Source organism: Phoenix dactylifera, chromosome 12 (genome assembly GCF_009389715.1).
Source record: "Phoenix dactylifera cultivar Barhee BC4 chromosome 12, palm_55x_up_171113_PBpolish2nd_filt_p, whole genome shotgun sequence".
NCBI classification, from domain to species: domain Eukaryota; kingdom Viridiplantae; phylum Streptophyta; class Magnoliopsida; order Arecales; family Arecaceae; genus Phoenix; species Phoenix dactylifera.
Window position 1 is genome coordinate 7,509,719 of NC_052403.1, and position 13,287 is coordinate 7,523,005.

General features: G+C 35.7%; 2 protein-coding genes across 4 annotated transcripts; both read left to right on the forward strand.

Annotated features, from left to right (window-relative positions):
* Window positions 1-2,661: 2,661 nt before the first annotated feature.
* Window positions 2,662-11,585, forward strand: LOC103712619 (heparan-alpha-glucosaminide N-acetyltransferase-like). Of its 3 annotated transcripts, XR_005514406.1 has the most exons (15): window positions 2,662-2,961; window positions 3,044-3,181; window positions 4,079-4,160; window positions 4,384-4,460; window positions 5,710-5,816; window positions 7,067-7,199; window positions 8,655-8,771; window positions 8,895-8,986; window positions 9,277-9,343; window positions 9,533-9,611; window positions 9,706-9,797; window positions 10,368-10,511; window positions 10,802-11,024; window positions 11,257-11,371; window positions 11,466-11,585. XR_005514406.1 is itself a non-coding variant. In XM_008799187.4 (13 exons), exons 1-13 carry the CDS (start codon window positions 2,749-2,751, stop codon window positions 10,940-10,942), a joined length of 1,482 nt encoding a protein of 493 aa, XP_008797409.2. In that variant the 5' UTR covers window positions 2,662-2,748; the 3' UTR covers window positions 10,943-11,242. The 3 variants fall into 3 exon arrangements, 1 of the variants encoding a protein (XP_008797409.2); XR_005514405.1 differs by having other exon boundaries at window positions 11,257-11,585; XM_008799187.4 differs by lacking the exons at window positions 11,257-11,371; window positions 11,466-11,585 and having other exon boundaries at window positions 10,802-11,242.
* A 9-nt stretch (window positions 11,586-11,594) lies between these two features.
* Window positions 11,595-13,099, forward strand: LOC120112742. The gene has a single exon (XM_039132511.1). The coding sequence runs from the start codon at window positions 12,543-12,545 to the stop codon at window positions 12,900-12,902; it is 360 nt and encodes a 119-aa protein (XP_038988439.1). The 5' UTR covers window positions 11,595-12,542; the 3' UTR covers window positions 12,903-13,099.
* Window positions 13,100-13,287: the final 188 nt, after the last annotated feature.

Here is a 13,287-nt window from a genome sequence, read left to right on the forward strand (position 1 = left end):
TTGTAATTCTTGATTATAATAAAATCAAAATTTTATGTTTTTGCATGGTTACCACAAAATTATTCAGTACTCATTATATGAAACATAAAAGATAATATTTGTCCACAGTCCCTATATAGCTTTTTTGATTATTTCAATACCCAAATCTCATGTTTCTATATACTAAGCCAAAAGCCATTCTTTTGTCACTATAAGGAGTATAGGGAAATGAAATTTGATAACAAGTCTCTTTATCATTCAAGGACTATAATTAATTTTCCTACTTCCATATAGTAACCGTAGAATTTGTGATTACTATATAAAACATAAGAAATAAAATATAAAAAATAACTCCTTTTGTAACTAATAATTATATCGAAACCTAAACTTTGTGCTACCATATACTATCCACAAATACAATAATAACCACACAACTATCTACTATCACTATATAAAACATGTGAAATGAAATCATTAATTGTAACAAGATTCATTTTCATGCTTCCATACAGACTGTAGAGCCCTTTTAAGACCACCAAATAAAACATAAGAAATAAAATTTGATGACAAGTCCCCTGTAACTGAGTGATTATTAGAAGATTTTTGATTTTATGTTCGATATAGTTTTCACAAAACCATGCTAGATCACAATATATATCATATGAAATGAAATTTGGTAGTAGGTCCCTTTGTCATTTATTGATTATATTAGAACAAAAATTTCATGTTTCATGTAATGTCCACATATATAATGATGCATCATTTTGTAGTCACTATATATAACATTAGAAAAAAATAATAATCATAACAAGGCTAATATTTTGCTAACTATTCTAGAATCACTCTATGAAACATATGAAATGATATTTAAGAAGACGTCCCTCTTTAATTTATGAATCCTTTAGTTTTATGAGAATAGTTTATATATTATATTAAAATTGAGGCCTATTTGGCATCTTTTATTTTTATTTTTTATTTTTAAATGTAGCATCACTAAAACTGAGACAAAAAACTATATACGGTACTATTATTTTTTTATTTTTAAAAGTCATTTTAATTATTTTAGAAATAATAAAATGAGTAAATTCTTAATTTTATTTTTAAAATAAGAAACTCATATATTTTACCTCTATCACCATTTTCCGCCTCCACCACTCTTCACCATCATTATCTCTATTGTCACCTTCGCTATCCTTTTTATTGCAGCAACTACCGCTACACCATGACTACCATTATCACCACTCCATACCACATATTTAAAAATTAGAGTAATAATTGAATCAATAAAATGGCCAAGTTATGGATTACCGATTCGACCATCAAACAAATCTAGAATGATCAATGACATCATCATGATATAATAAATATATCAAGTATTAATTATATATATGTATCATAACTTTTTAACATGGTTAATGTAACTATTTTAACACATCCATGATCTATAACATTATGATACCATCAAGAATATTTTCATAATTACATAATTAAATTAAATATGAATAATTCTAAAAAATTGAAATAGAATTTATAGAAATATATAGCTAACTAGATATCCAAAATGATCCAACAAGTAGAAAACAGAATTTACTAGAAAAATCTTACGCTCCATTAAAAATTACAAATATTTCAAAATATATGTGATCAATAGAAACCATCTAATTAGGCTAATTGAATCACTAAATAAAATTACTTTTATCAAAGAACCAATAATTGTTTACTTGAGATAATCTTTGGACAAGAAATCGAGGACAGTTTGAAGCTTGCTCTTGATTTCCTTTTCTCCTTGCTTTCCATCATACAAGGCTTAAAACCATCTCATGGAGACCGTCGCCAGGCCTTATGGTTGGTGGTGAAAAGATGGTGGGAAAACAAAGCTTCTTCTTCTTCTTTTTTTTTTTTTTTTTTGCTAAAGCAGGTATTTAATATAGTACATGTATGAATATATTCAATAAAATCAGAAAACAAAAATTCACGGAGTGCCGGAGACAGCTTCCCTCCTCGACCCACATAGTACTTTCGGAATGGTTGGCCACGTGGCAACCACCTAATTCGTAGCCATATTAGCCTCTCTAAATATATGTCTTGAATGGCAACATGGTCTCGATTTTGGTTTGAGAAAACCTAGAGAAAAAAAAATGATTTTTTACATTGATACCCTTCTAAATATTAGATTTTGCATGAATACCCTTTCAAAATTGATATTTGCATATATACCCTCATAAAACTCTGTTATTGTATAAATGCCCGCAATATAACGGTTGTTCTAACGGTATTAAGAAAAATCATATTTATATTAATTAAAAATAAAATAAAATTTTAAAATTACGCTATTGTTCCTATTTTCTTTTCTTGCTATCGGAATTGCGATCTATTTACAAGTCTACCCATTAAGGATATTTTAATCATTTTAATTTGAAACCGTTAATTTTTTAACATCGTTAGATAGCATGGGTACACATGCAAAAACAAAAATAAAAAAAAGGGTAGGATGACAAAACAAGTATTTTAAGAGGGTATACATATAAATATCAATTTTGGATGGGTATTCATGCAAAATCTGATATTTAGGAGGATATTCATGAAAAAAAAAAAAAAAAAAAGGTTAACGTACAGTGCGCATGCGATGGCCGATGATCCAGCGGAAACACTGATCTCCACGAAAAGAGCCCAAACGCTCTGACCAGTCAACAGCTTGTAAACCGGAGTCAGCTCGGCCGAGGCGAAGACACCGGAGCGCTCCCCTCCCGTGGGTCATCCGAGACCTCAATGGACTCCGTTGTCACCGTCGCCGACGAGCGGGCTCCGCTCCTCCCCTCCTCCGCCGCCGCCGACGATGACGAGATCCGCCCCTGGCGGTCCGACCACCATTCGCCGCTGGCGGAGGAGGCGGCCGACGGCGCTCCACCGAAGCCCCTCAAAATCGCCGAACCGAGCCAACGCCTGGCGTCCCTCGACGTGTTCCGCGGCCTCACCGTCGCGGTAACCTATTCTTCTTGTGATTCCAAACCTCGAAATCCTAGAATTATCTCGGAAGTCTCTTCTGATTTGGCGCTAATTTTAGCTGATGATTCTCGTGGATGATGCTGGAGGGGCGTTCCCGTCGATAAATCACGCGCCTTGGTTTGGGGTTACCCTCGCGGACTTCGTGATGCCCTTCTTCCTCTTCATCGTTGGAGTATCGGTGGCGCTGGTCTTTAAGGTATTCTCCATGGATTCTTTGCCCTTTTATCACTTCGAAGTTGTGGTCAGCATGTTTTATTCTCTATTTGTTAGAAAAATCTTGATGCACTTTATTACTTTTTGGGTGTCCATTTAAGGTAAAATTCAGTTATTATTAAGGATTCTGCTCTTATCGACTTCAGTACTTCTAATATCTTATAGTTATTACTACCATAATAGTTCCACTACTTTAATAGTAATGAAGTAGAACTCATTTTCTTTCTACCTACTAATGAAGGTTCCATTTCTATTGATACCACCACTAATGTCTCATAATCATTGCTATGACAGTGCTGCTATATAGTGCCGTTGCTTGAGATCTGTTTGGTCCATTTTCGCAATGCATACATGTTTTAGGATAGCTCCTAGAGGTATAAACAAAGACTATAGAAGTCCATTTTAGTCAATTTCCTTGAGAAAAAATCTTTTTTTTGGTGGATTGGAGATGTATGGCTCTTCTCTATTTGTTTAAGGTCCCATGAGTTGGATTGTCTCATCTGTATAGATCACTTTCTCAGCTTAATCCGTTCTCAATCGTATGAAATTGAAATCTATATTGTAATAAACATATGCTCTCGTTTTTGCATCATGCAACTTCAGCAATTTGGAAAGTGCAATTTGACCAGGGCCCTGCTCAGGAACAAAGTGAGGGTTCTTGTCCAGGAGGAGAGGAGGTGCGAGGCCTAAAATTATTGTATTAGTATGGTTTCATAAAACATATAAAGAAAAGATAAACCATCTACTTTTTTTTCTCTGTTATTGCATCACCTTCTATTGATGTATATTTTCAGGATATATTTTTGTCTGTTATCGACCTGGTGTTTGGATGGTAATTGACTAGTTCAATCTGCTTAATGTGTTTTAAAATGCTATGCAGAAAACTTCAAACAAGGTGACAACTACAAAAAAGGCTATCATGAGGACATTGAAGCTCTTTCTTTTGGGGTTGCTGCTGCAAGGTTCACTGTGGCATCCTATCTGATTAATGCGGCACTAATCTCTACCTTTTGTTTTAATGCATTCAACAAGAATGGTCCAACGCCACAAATGAAGAAGCATCTTCATAACTGCCCTGTTATTATTGTTCTGGATAACTAATTCTCTTTTGCCTGCATATACTTCGACTGTTAGCTTCTTGCCTGGGACTTCAACTGCTTGTTGACACTTATACGATGCTTTTAGGTGGATACTTTCATGGTCGTGATCATTTGACTTATGGGGTTGACATAGATCATATACGATGGCTAGGAATACTACAGGTATTGGTATAGATTAGCATTTAATTAGCTGTTGTTATTTATTGCTGTCATGTTTTTATTTTGCTGATTGAAATTTTTTAATCCATGCATTGGTTACATGCTGGTTAGTGTGTTCTAATTTTAATTCAGTTTCTCGAGGTTGTTTGTCCAGACATTGGTCTTAATAAAAGCCTAGGAAATGAATTAGTTTTCTTGCTTGTTGTGCCATTGAGAATCCTCTGGGACAAATAAGTGGCCTTAATCCGTTTTCAGAATCGGTTTCTGCTGTTTACTGATTGGTTTGCAGACTATAAAATGACACACTAATCCCATTGCGTGCAAAGGTAGATAGAATAGCTTGCAAATGCATCCTGAGCTTGAAGGTGTGGAGAATATGTAGCATGTGCTTCTTTATGAACTTTGTGGAGTTTAATGCTTTTGTCACTTGAGTTGATTTCATCAGTCTTCTAGAAAAGTATTAAATAGTTAGCTTAGAAATTTCTGCATTCTTGTTGAAAATGGGAATGAAGGACATTCCTTTGACATAAACAAACAAAGCACTATCATGATTGCTTGCAGAAAACTGGCATCATGTGGAGTAAGTCTTTAAAGGCTCCTGTCATCATACTTAAGTATATGTCATACGGAAAAAATGATTTTAGTGACAGAGTTTATGGTGCCTTTTTAAGAACTCAATTGGATTTCATAAACTATTTCCTTCATGTAGCAGATTGTTTGGGAGACATCTCAGATCCGTGGAGATCAATCAATCATATCATCATTCTTTGCACTGAAATGATGCTAATAAATTTTCATGGACTTCATGATAGCCTTTGCTTTAGTTTCCTTTCTGATGCCTGATTCGTTTGTCATGTTGATTGTGTTCTCTAATGTAAATGCTGATATAGATAACCAGAGTTACTATGTTATCTTATAATGAACTAAAACATGGTCAAATAACTGATGGGATACCATAATTGGGGTTTATTTAGCAACAATAAGGGAAACCTTGTGGGTTTAATGAAATACTTATGATATGTCGTTTTTAGTCATTATAAATAAGTAGAGCTGCTTCAAATTCAAAGCTAGGTTTATCTTTAGTAATAGATTGCAGATACCTTTTAATGTTATTTGTAATGCTTTATGGAACAAGGTGACTTGATTTATAACTATAGTAACTAGCATTGCAAACTGACAAAAAATGATTTTTGTTTCTATTTCTGTTACTGGTATATTTCGTGTTATCTGATTGTGCTTTTACATATCTTAGAGGATATCCATTGGATATTTTTTAGCAGCAATGTCAGAGATCTGGCTCATCCGCAATATGTTGGTGGATTCTCTAGTGTCGTATGCGAAGAAATACTATTTGGAATGGTCAGTCAAATTTTTGGTAGCTTACTTCAATTTTTCATATTCCTATTGCATTTTAAAGTCCTAGTAACTCGCATATAAACTGATTGCGTGACTTAAATTTAAAATAAGCATTTGTGCTTTCTCTTTTTTCTCAATTCTACATCTTTTGCTGATTATTACTCCATGCAAGTGAATACCAGAAAGCAACCCTTTTATCGGCACGCGGAAATTGATTTTTTTTTTTTATGTCTGTTTTATTATGTCATACTATATTTGTTCAACTGATATATTTATTAATGGGCTTTAATTGTTTATGTCTTTTCTTTTTCTGAAAATTATTTATGTCTTGACATATTATCATGACTGTTGCCTGAACTAGTGTGGTTCTATGAGAGAATATGCTGTATCAAGCCTCTTATGCTTTTGTTTTCCTAAGGCATTGGAGTGGCTGTCTGGATTTATGTAGCACCTAGACGAGACCTCAAAGTAGCCCTAGCCTCCTAGGTGTAAGGCTTGGTTTTTTAAAGCAAATTTGTCAAAAATAATTTAAAAAATGAGCACTAATGAAAACACCTAAAGAAAATTTGATTTATATATAACAGAAGCACAAATACGGGCATATATGACAACACCGAAACATCTAAAGCATGTCTTTAGATGTTATGCATTAGGTTGATAGAATTGGTGCCAAAAGTTAGCAGGAAATGTCAAATACAGAGGAATTGTACGTTCAAAGTTATAGAAGTTAATGAAAAACTTTTAGTTTAAGGATATAGAAGATAAGTAAATAATAGGAACAAATGCAAACTATTGAGTGATGATCATTTGAAGCCAATGCGAAGTTCGAGTAATGAGATATTACAGACAAATTTAGCTAATAAATAGGACATACAACACATATGTGATGGCCTATCATTTTGTCTCATATTGTCAAATAGTATGTTAAACCGTATGTTTGAATGTAATTTATACATGGCTTCACACAGGTATAATGATGAAGGAGCTTGGGATTTTTATGTGTTTTACATAATGCTCTGCAGTTTTTGTTTATATCCTGAAGGATGAGGATGCCTTGGTTACATGGATTTTTTTTTTCATAAAATGAAAAGTACTATATTCTATAGAAAAAAATAATTAATTCAAGGCACCTGTGCTTCTTTTAAACGTCAGAACTACTGATGTAATTGTTACAACTTCACTTTCATGGATGAATTTTTCTATTTTTTTGAGTTTCAGCTGAATAGAGGCTAATTTTTGTCCATTGTGTAAAGGATTGCTGCCGTCATACTTACTTCGGTCTATGTTGGTTTACTTTTCGGTCTCTATGTGCCCAACTGGGAGTTTGCAGCTCCAAGCAGTAATTCCACTTTACTAAGTCCAACTTATGGAGTTGAAATTGAAAGTGTAAGTTCAGAATATTCCGCTTGCAATTTATTTTTGATTCTGTATATGTCACTATTATTATAAATAATATTTGTCAAATGACAGGATTTTATGCTAATAAATTTATTGATTATAATATCTAGATATTCCATTAAATAAGAAATGCGTCTTAAGATCTGGATGGAGGAAAAGAAGAATTGACAAGTCAGCCAACATAAGCACAAGGATGCTTGCTTAGTCCAGGATTATATATAGTTCTTTGTCCAAGGCGAGACTTGCATCCCAGATCATTGTTGTTCAATACAGCCTTGTGATTTGTATTGACTAGCTCTAGTCTTAATAATCTCTCATTGATTGCATACTTCTACTCTCTCTCTCTCTCTTTCTGGTGTGAATGTTTTGGTAAATTATTCCCTGAAATAGTTGAATTATTTACAAACTATTCAATGATTTGAATATTTCATCAATCACTTATGAACTAGTAATTTTTTATACTTAAATGTAATCATAAATTACTTAAAATCTTTTACAATTGCTCATTTTTTTGCCCATTGGAGGGTTCAAGGTCTTATTTTGCTTACATTTTAAGGGTTGATTTTAATGCAGATTTTCCTTGCCCATCTTGTTTGGAGAATCATTTAAATTTGCCGCCTTTTTTGTTTTTTAATTTTATACCTTCAGATGTCCATTTTCAGCCTTGTTATCCATCATTGTGATTTTCTGGTTATTGGACCATATTTTGCACTCCATAGTTGTTGTGCTGCTATCAAATATATATAGCTTACTAATCGTTTCCTAGTGTCAACTGAATCCTCTTGTTTGAAAACAATGAGCTTTCAATTTTGAGCAATTCTTCTTATCCTTAATCTCAGCCATCTTTATTGTTATTCCTCTTCAGAGGTTGTGTGCCTCCTTGAGCATCCTTGACCATTATTTGCATTGAACAACTTGGCTGCCTCATATCCAACCATTTGTGTACATCCTGCAGTGTTCCCTTTCTTGTACGTGGATTTATTGTATATTATGTATGGAAATAGACTCAGAGAACAATCTTTAATTTTTGGTGCATGTCATTTAGTACTACTGTCATGGCTTCTTGGTTGTTGTTTCTGTAGTCATGGTGTCATTTGGTACCACTGTCATGGCTTCTTGGTTGTTGGTTTTCTGGTCATGGTGGTTGCACATTTGTGACCTGCTTCTATATATTTTCCTACAAAGTGCTTTGTCATTATAGTGTTGGGCTTTGACTGTGCTGCTATGTTTGTCAAATTTTATCTTCCACATCTGTGGTTCCTGTGCTTCGAGTTCTTGGTTTTTCCTGTAAGCTGTCTCCTAGTCATACTGTGAATCAGAGGGGTATCATTTGTCCCATTATTTGAAACGTGGTACATTGCATTTTATTGTATATGGATAGTGTGTTTCCTTGATTGTTGACCCTCCCACCATCTTAATAGACATGTTTTTGGTAACTGGCAGGTGCAATGTGGAGTGAGGGGTAGTCTTGGTCCTCCTTGCAATGCTGTGGGCTCGATAGATCGACTTCTTCTTGGTGAAAAACACCTATATCAGAATCCAGTCTATAAAAGGACAAAGGTTCTTTAGTTGATTTTTCTTCAAGTAACAGAGATTGTTCAGAAGTCCTTATATCTTAGCATTATTCATCAGTAGTTATGTTTAAGTCCTTGTTGGAACTTTTCTATCATTTCATGTTGATAGGAGTGCAGTGCTAATTCTCCTGATTATGGGCCCCTTCCACCAAATTCACCTGGATGGTGCCTTGCTCCATTCGACCCTGAGGGTTTATTAAGGTCAGTAATTATGCATACATATTTCCATTTAATTTAGACAATATCAATGATATCATTTCAAGAAAGTATTTTCTGCATAGGTATTGTCGCATCAATCACATCTAGATTGAGTGTAGTTGTAGAAAATGTGAGAATTAGCTGATTTGATTTGTGGATGCCTTGCCTTTTTGAATTTTTTTATGATCTTCTTTTGAACATCTATAAATCTCTTGTTCTACCTTAACAGGAAAGTTGCATACTAATCATCCTTTTTTTTCTCAAATTTTGTTCTTTGGTTGAATCATGCTCAGTTCACTGATGGCTGCTGTAACATGTTTTGCTGGATTACATTTTGGGCACATAATCGTGCATTCTAAGGTACAATGTGCTAAGAGTGACAGATTTTCCTGAAGTTTTAAAGTGTCTTTTTATTATTTTGATATCTAGACACTATTTGATGTTGTTGGCATGAAAATTGTAGCAGCAGCAATGGAATTAGCAGCAACAGCAGTGCTAGTGATACTTTCACTGAACTCAGTTGCTCATTTTTGGGCTTTTCTGCTGCAGGGTCATGCTCAGAGAATCTTGTTCTGGTCCATGACTTCTTTGGTCCTTCTACTCTGTGGATTTATTGTGGAGTTAGTAGGTATTACAAAGAAATGCATAAATATCTAACATATATATCTTAGATTTTGTGAAGCAGCAGTTAAACCTAAGCGCCATGTCTTTGCTTCCTGCAGGTATGCCTTTTAGCAAGCCATTATACACATTGAGCTACATGTTTCTTACGACAGGACTGTCTGGCTTTCTACTAACTCTGATATACTACATAGTGAGTTCTATGTCGGTCAGATGATAAATTACCTAAACAATCTTATGTTTTGAATTCGTTAATAACAGATCATGTGTCCTGTTGTGTTACATTTTTAGCCCTTTTGGTTTTGGTTTGAAAATTGGTAGCTTTGTATACCGAGAAGTTGACTAGGATCCTCAATGTCTAATGGTAGTGAAATCAAGTTCTTTATTTTTCCCAAAAAAAAGGATACATATATGACTGAATGTATCTCAATGAGTTTCTTGCGCCCTTGCATTCTTTTTGCTTGTCTGCTGCTAAAAATATATTGTCAAGTAGGTCAATTAAGATGCTTATCTAATATGTCTGATGATAGTAAAGTCAAAGTTGTTAAGTTTTTGTAAGTGTATACATATTGGACTAAATGTGTCTGAAAGAGTTTCTTGTGACCATTTTGGATGCTTTTTGCTTGTTCTTCTGCTATATAAGAATATAATCTTATCATCTTTGTAATTTCTCAGTTTAATTGCATATGTGCAATTGATATTGTAATAAACACTTTATTAAACCTGGTTTACTTTCCAACACTAACAACCATGTTTCATGCAGATTGATGTCAAGCAGTTTAGAAGGCCATTTATGTTACTTCAGTGGATGGGCATGAATGCCCTAATTGTTTATGTTTTGGCTGCTTCTGAGCTGTTTCCGGCAGCTGTACAAGGATTCTATTGGCGATCACCTGAAAACAACCTGGTATATATCTCTTCATTTTATTTGGGTATTATCTGTGAAATGTGGATCTATAGTTCACTATAGGATACTTCACTGTTGAACAGAACAAAGGCTAGATCATGGTTGACCCTTGGCTTTTTAGTATCACTATCACCATGGCAAAATGAATTCGGTCCCCAACTTCTTCAAAGAACACTTATATCCTTTTCAATTTGATTTGTCCTAATCTGTATATTCATTTTTTCCAACTAAATCACTTATGTTCAAAATATCTCAGATCATTCACTGCAATAAAAAAAATTCTCTTGCAGGTGGATTTGACCGAATCATTGCTTCAAACCATATGTCATTCCAAAAGGTGGGGCACTCTGGCCTTTGTGCTTCTGGAGATTCTATTCTGGTGTCTCGTTGCTGGCTTCTTACGTATGAAAGGCATTTATATAAAAATGTAGCTCACGAGGATCGTGTATATATTGCCCAAGCACATCTGTGATTAACATTCAGCCCCAACTGTTCCTCTACTGAAACATTGCTGTGAGATTGGAACCCTCCAACTGACCTCCTTTCGTTTCGGCATATCCTGGTCAATTGAAATAGATCATGAAAGTTGCCATGTGATTTTTTTCACAAAGTTCTGCACTCTGCATTCTTGTAGGCATCCATGGTATCTTAATGTATCCATGCATCTTAACAACTCATTGGGCAGATTTCACTGCATCACTGAATATCTTTGTGTTTGTCTATTCTTCTTATGCTTGATCTGTAGGAACTGAATACTTCTCTGTTCTCCTTGTTTTATACTCTCTCCACCGTTGGCTTCTATTATTGGAAAACCCAACCCTAATGACCGACTCCACATCATCAGGCTAAAGAGACACCAGGTGTTCCTTCCCTCCTGCCACATAAGCTGACCATTGAAACATTTCTTCTTTTTTTTTCTGAATCGAGGCCTTGCATGCCAACAAGAATCATCAGACAGCAACAGGTACATGGGATGCTGAAGGAGCTCTGATGATTCATGATCTCTTGTTAGCACTGGATTGTGGATAGATATTCTTCGCCAATAATGTAAGCTACGCAGTTATGATGAGCAAGGTTAGTTTTGTGGAGTAAAATGAATTATGTTCAGTCATTTAAACATTTTTATCTGTGCTTCTTGGCTCTATCACTAGTTCTTCCTAGAGTTTAATTCATCCGTAGGTAGAAGAAACAAAACAAATGGTCCAATTTGTTGGCCAAGGCCAGCAGGATCACCAAGATAAAAACATGTTGGTCTTGAAACTGCATCACTAGCCTTCTATTGTGCTTTACTCATCAAAATTTTAATTTCTTTTGTGATGGAAAAAATAAAATAAAATCCTTTTGTGCTGGAATGTTTGTTTAAATAGGAAAAGAGAGAGAGAGAGAGAGAGAAAACAATACAATATAAGAGAAACATGAGATCATTCACATATGCCAGCCTTGATGCAATTTACCACAGATAATTCAGATCATCATGGTTGTTTAATTGCTAATTAGCTTTGTAAAAACATTGTATTAGAAAAGTTGATTTTATGCATTCTAATTAAAGAAATAAAGGTAATGTTATATCAAAAGTGTTTATAAAATGTAGGGAGGCTTTTTTTTTTAATTATTATTCCTAAGCTCATTTTTCAAGTTTCATGACTTGTTAGTGTTTTTAAAATAAATTTGTTGAAAAACATTAACAAACGGTTTAGGATTGCTCTCATTAACCACAAAGTGGATTTGTTAGCCACAAAAAAAAAAAAAAAAAGTTATAAAGGTGGATCCAGAAAATTCTCGCTTGCAAGCTCAAAGCCCTCTTTTTTAGGCCATGTCTGATCTGTCTTCTTCTAGACAAGTTGGACGCACCCCAAAGTTCCAATATCAAGGCCATTCCCCGTTGTCCGTCCCAAAAATATCCATTCCAATCCCCTAAAAAGAAGCCGGTATTAAGCGCCAGCTCGAATCCCTAAAAAACGAAACCCTAACCCTAATCATAACCCTACAAATTTGAACGCCTTCGGGAATAGCAATCCCTTCGTCTTCCCAATGCACGGCTTCGAGCGGAGCTACCCTGACGGGCTCCGCCCCTACGACGGCGGCGCGGCGGACGCCGGCGGCCGGGGGCTGGAGATCGTGAGCGGGAAGGCCTACAGCGCGGGCCAGACAAGCATCTGCCGCCTGCCTCCGCCGCCGGGGGCACGGTGGCGGGCGGTCGGAGGCGGGGGCACCCTCACGTCGTCGACGACGTCGCCGTCGTCGGGGCCAGCGCCGTGGTGGGCCGCCGACGCGGAGGCGAAGCGGCGACGGAGGGTGGCGCGGTACAAGATCTACGCGGTGCAGGGCAAGGTCAAGGCCTCGATCCGCAAGACCTTCCGGTGGGTCAAGGCTCTCGTCCGGGGCTGGTGAGGGGGCGGAGGCCTTTTTGCCTTTATTACGATCGAAATGACCTCCGGTCACCGGAGTTGATGCCAGAGATTGGGATGGATGGCGTGGGTGTAATGTGGGGTGCTCTTTGCGGTCGTCTTGGATTATTTTACAGTGATCGTCACATTCTTTAATTTATTTGTTCGATAAATATTTTAAAATGTCCATCTGCTTGGCGATTTTAATTCTTTTCCTTTTTTTATTATTTTTTTATGGTTTTGTTTTAAGCAAGTATTTAATTTGTATAATTCTTTGAGAATTATACAAGAGACCTATCGAACATAAATTATCCATGTTCAAATAATCTTGATAATTGGTGGGAAAAAACGCAGACAATTTAGAAAATAAAGATGCTAGGGCTTTTATT

What these genes read in the sequence shown, in the direction of transcription:
- LOC120112742 (XM_039132511.1), top strand. Translation starts at nt 12,543, where the DNA reads ATGCACGGCTTCGAGCGGAGCTACCCTGACGGGCTCCGCCCCTACGAC.
- LOC103712619 (XM_008799187.4), top strand. Translation starts at nt 2,749, where the DNA reads ATGGACTCCGTTGTCACCGTCGCCGACGAGCGGGCTCCGCTCCTCCCC. An exon ending in AAGAAATACTATTTGGAATG is followed by an intron (nt 5,817 to 7,066) that starts GTCAGTCAAATT and finishes CATTGTGTAAAG; the next exon opens with GATTGCTGCCGTCATACTTA. An exon ending in CAGTCTATAAAAGGACAAAG is followed by an intron (nt 8,772 to 8,894) that starts GTTCTTTAGTTG and finishes TCATGTTGATAG; the next exon opens with GAGTGCAGTGCTAATTCTCC.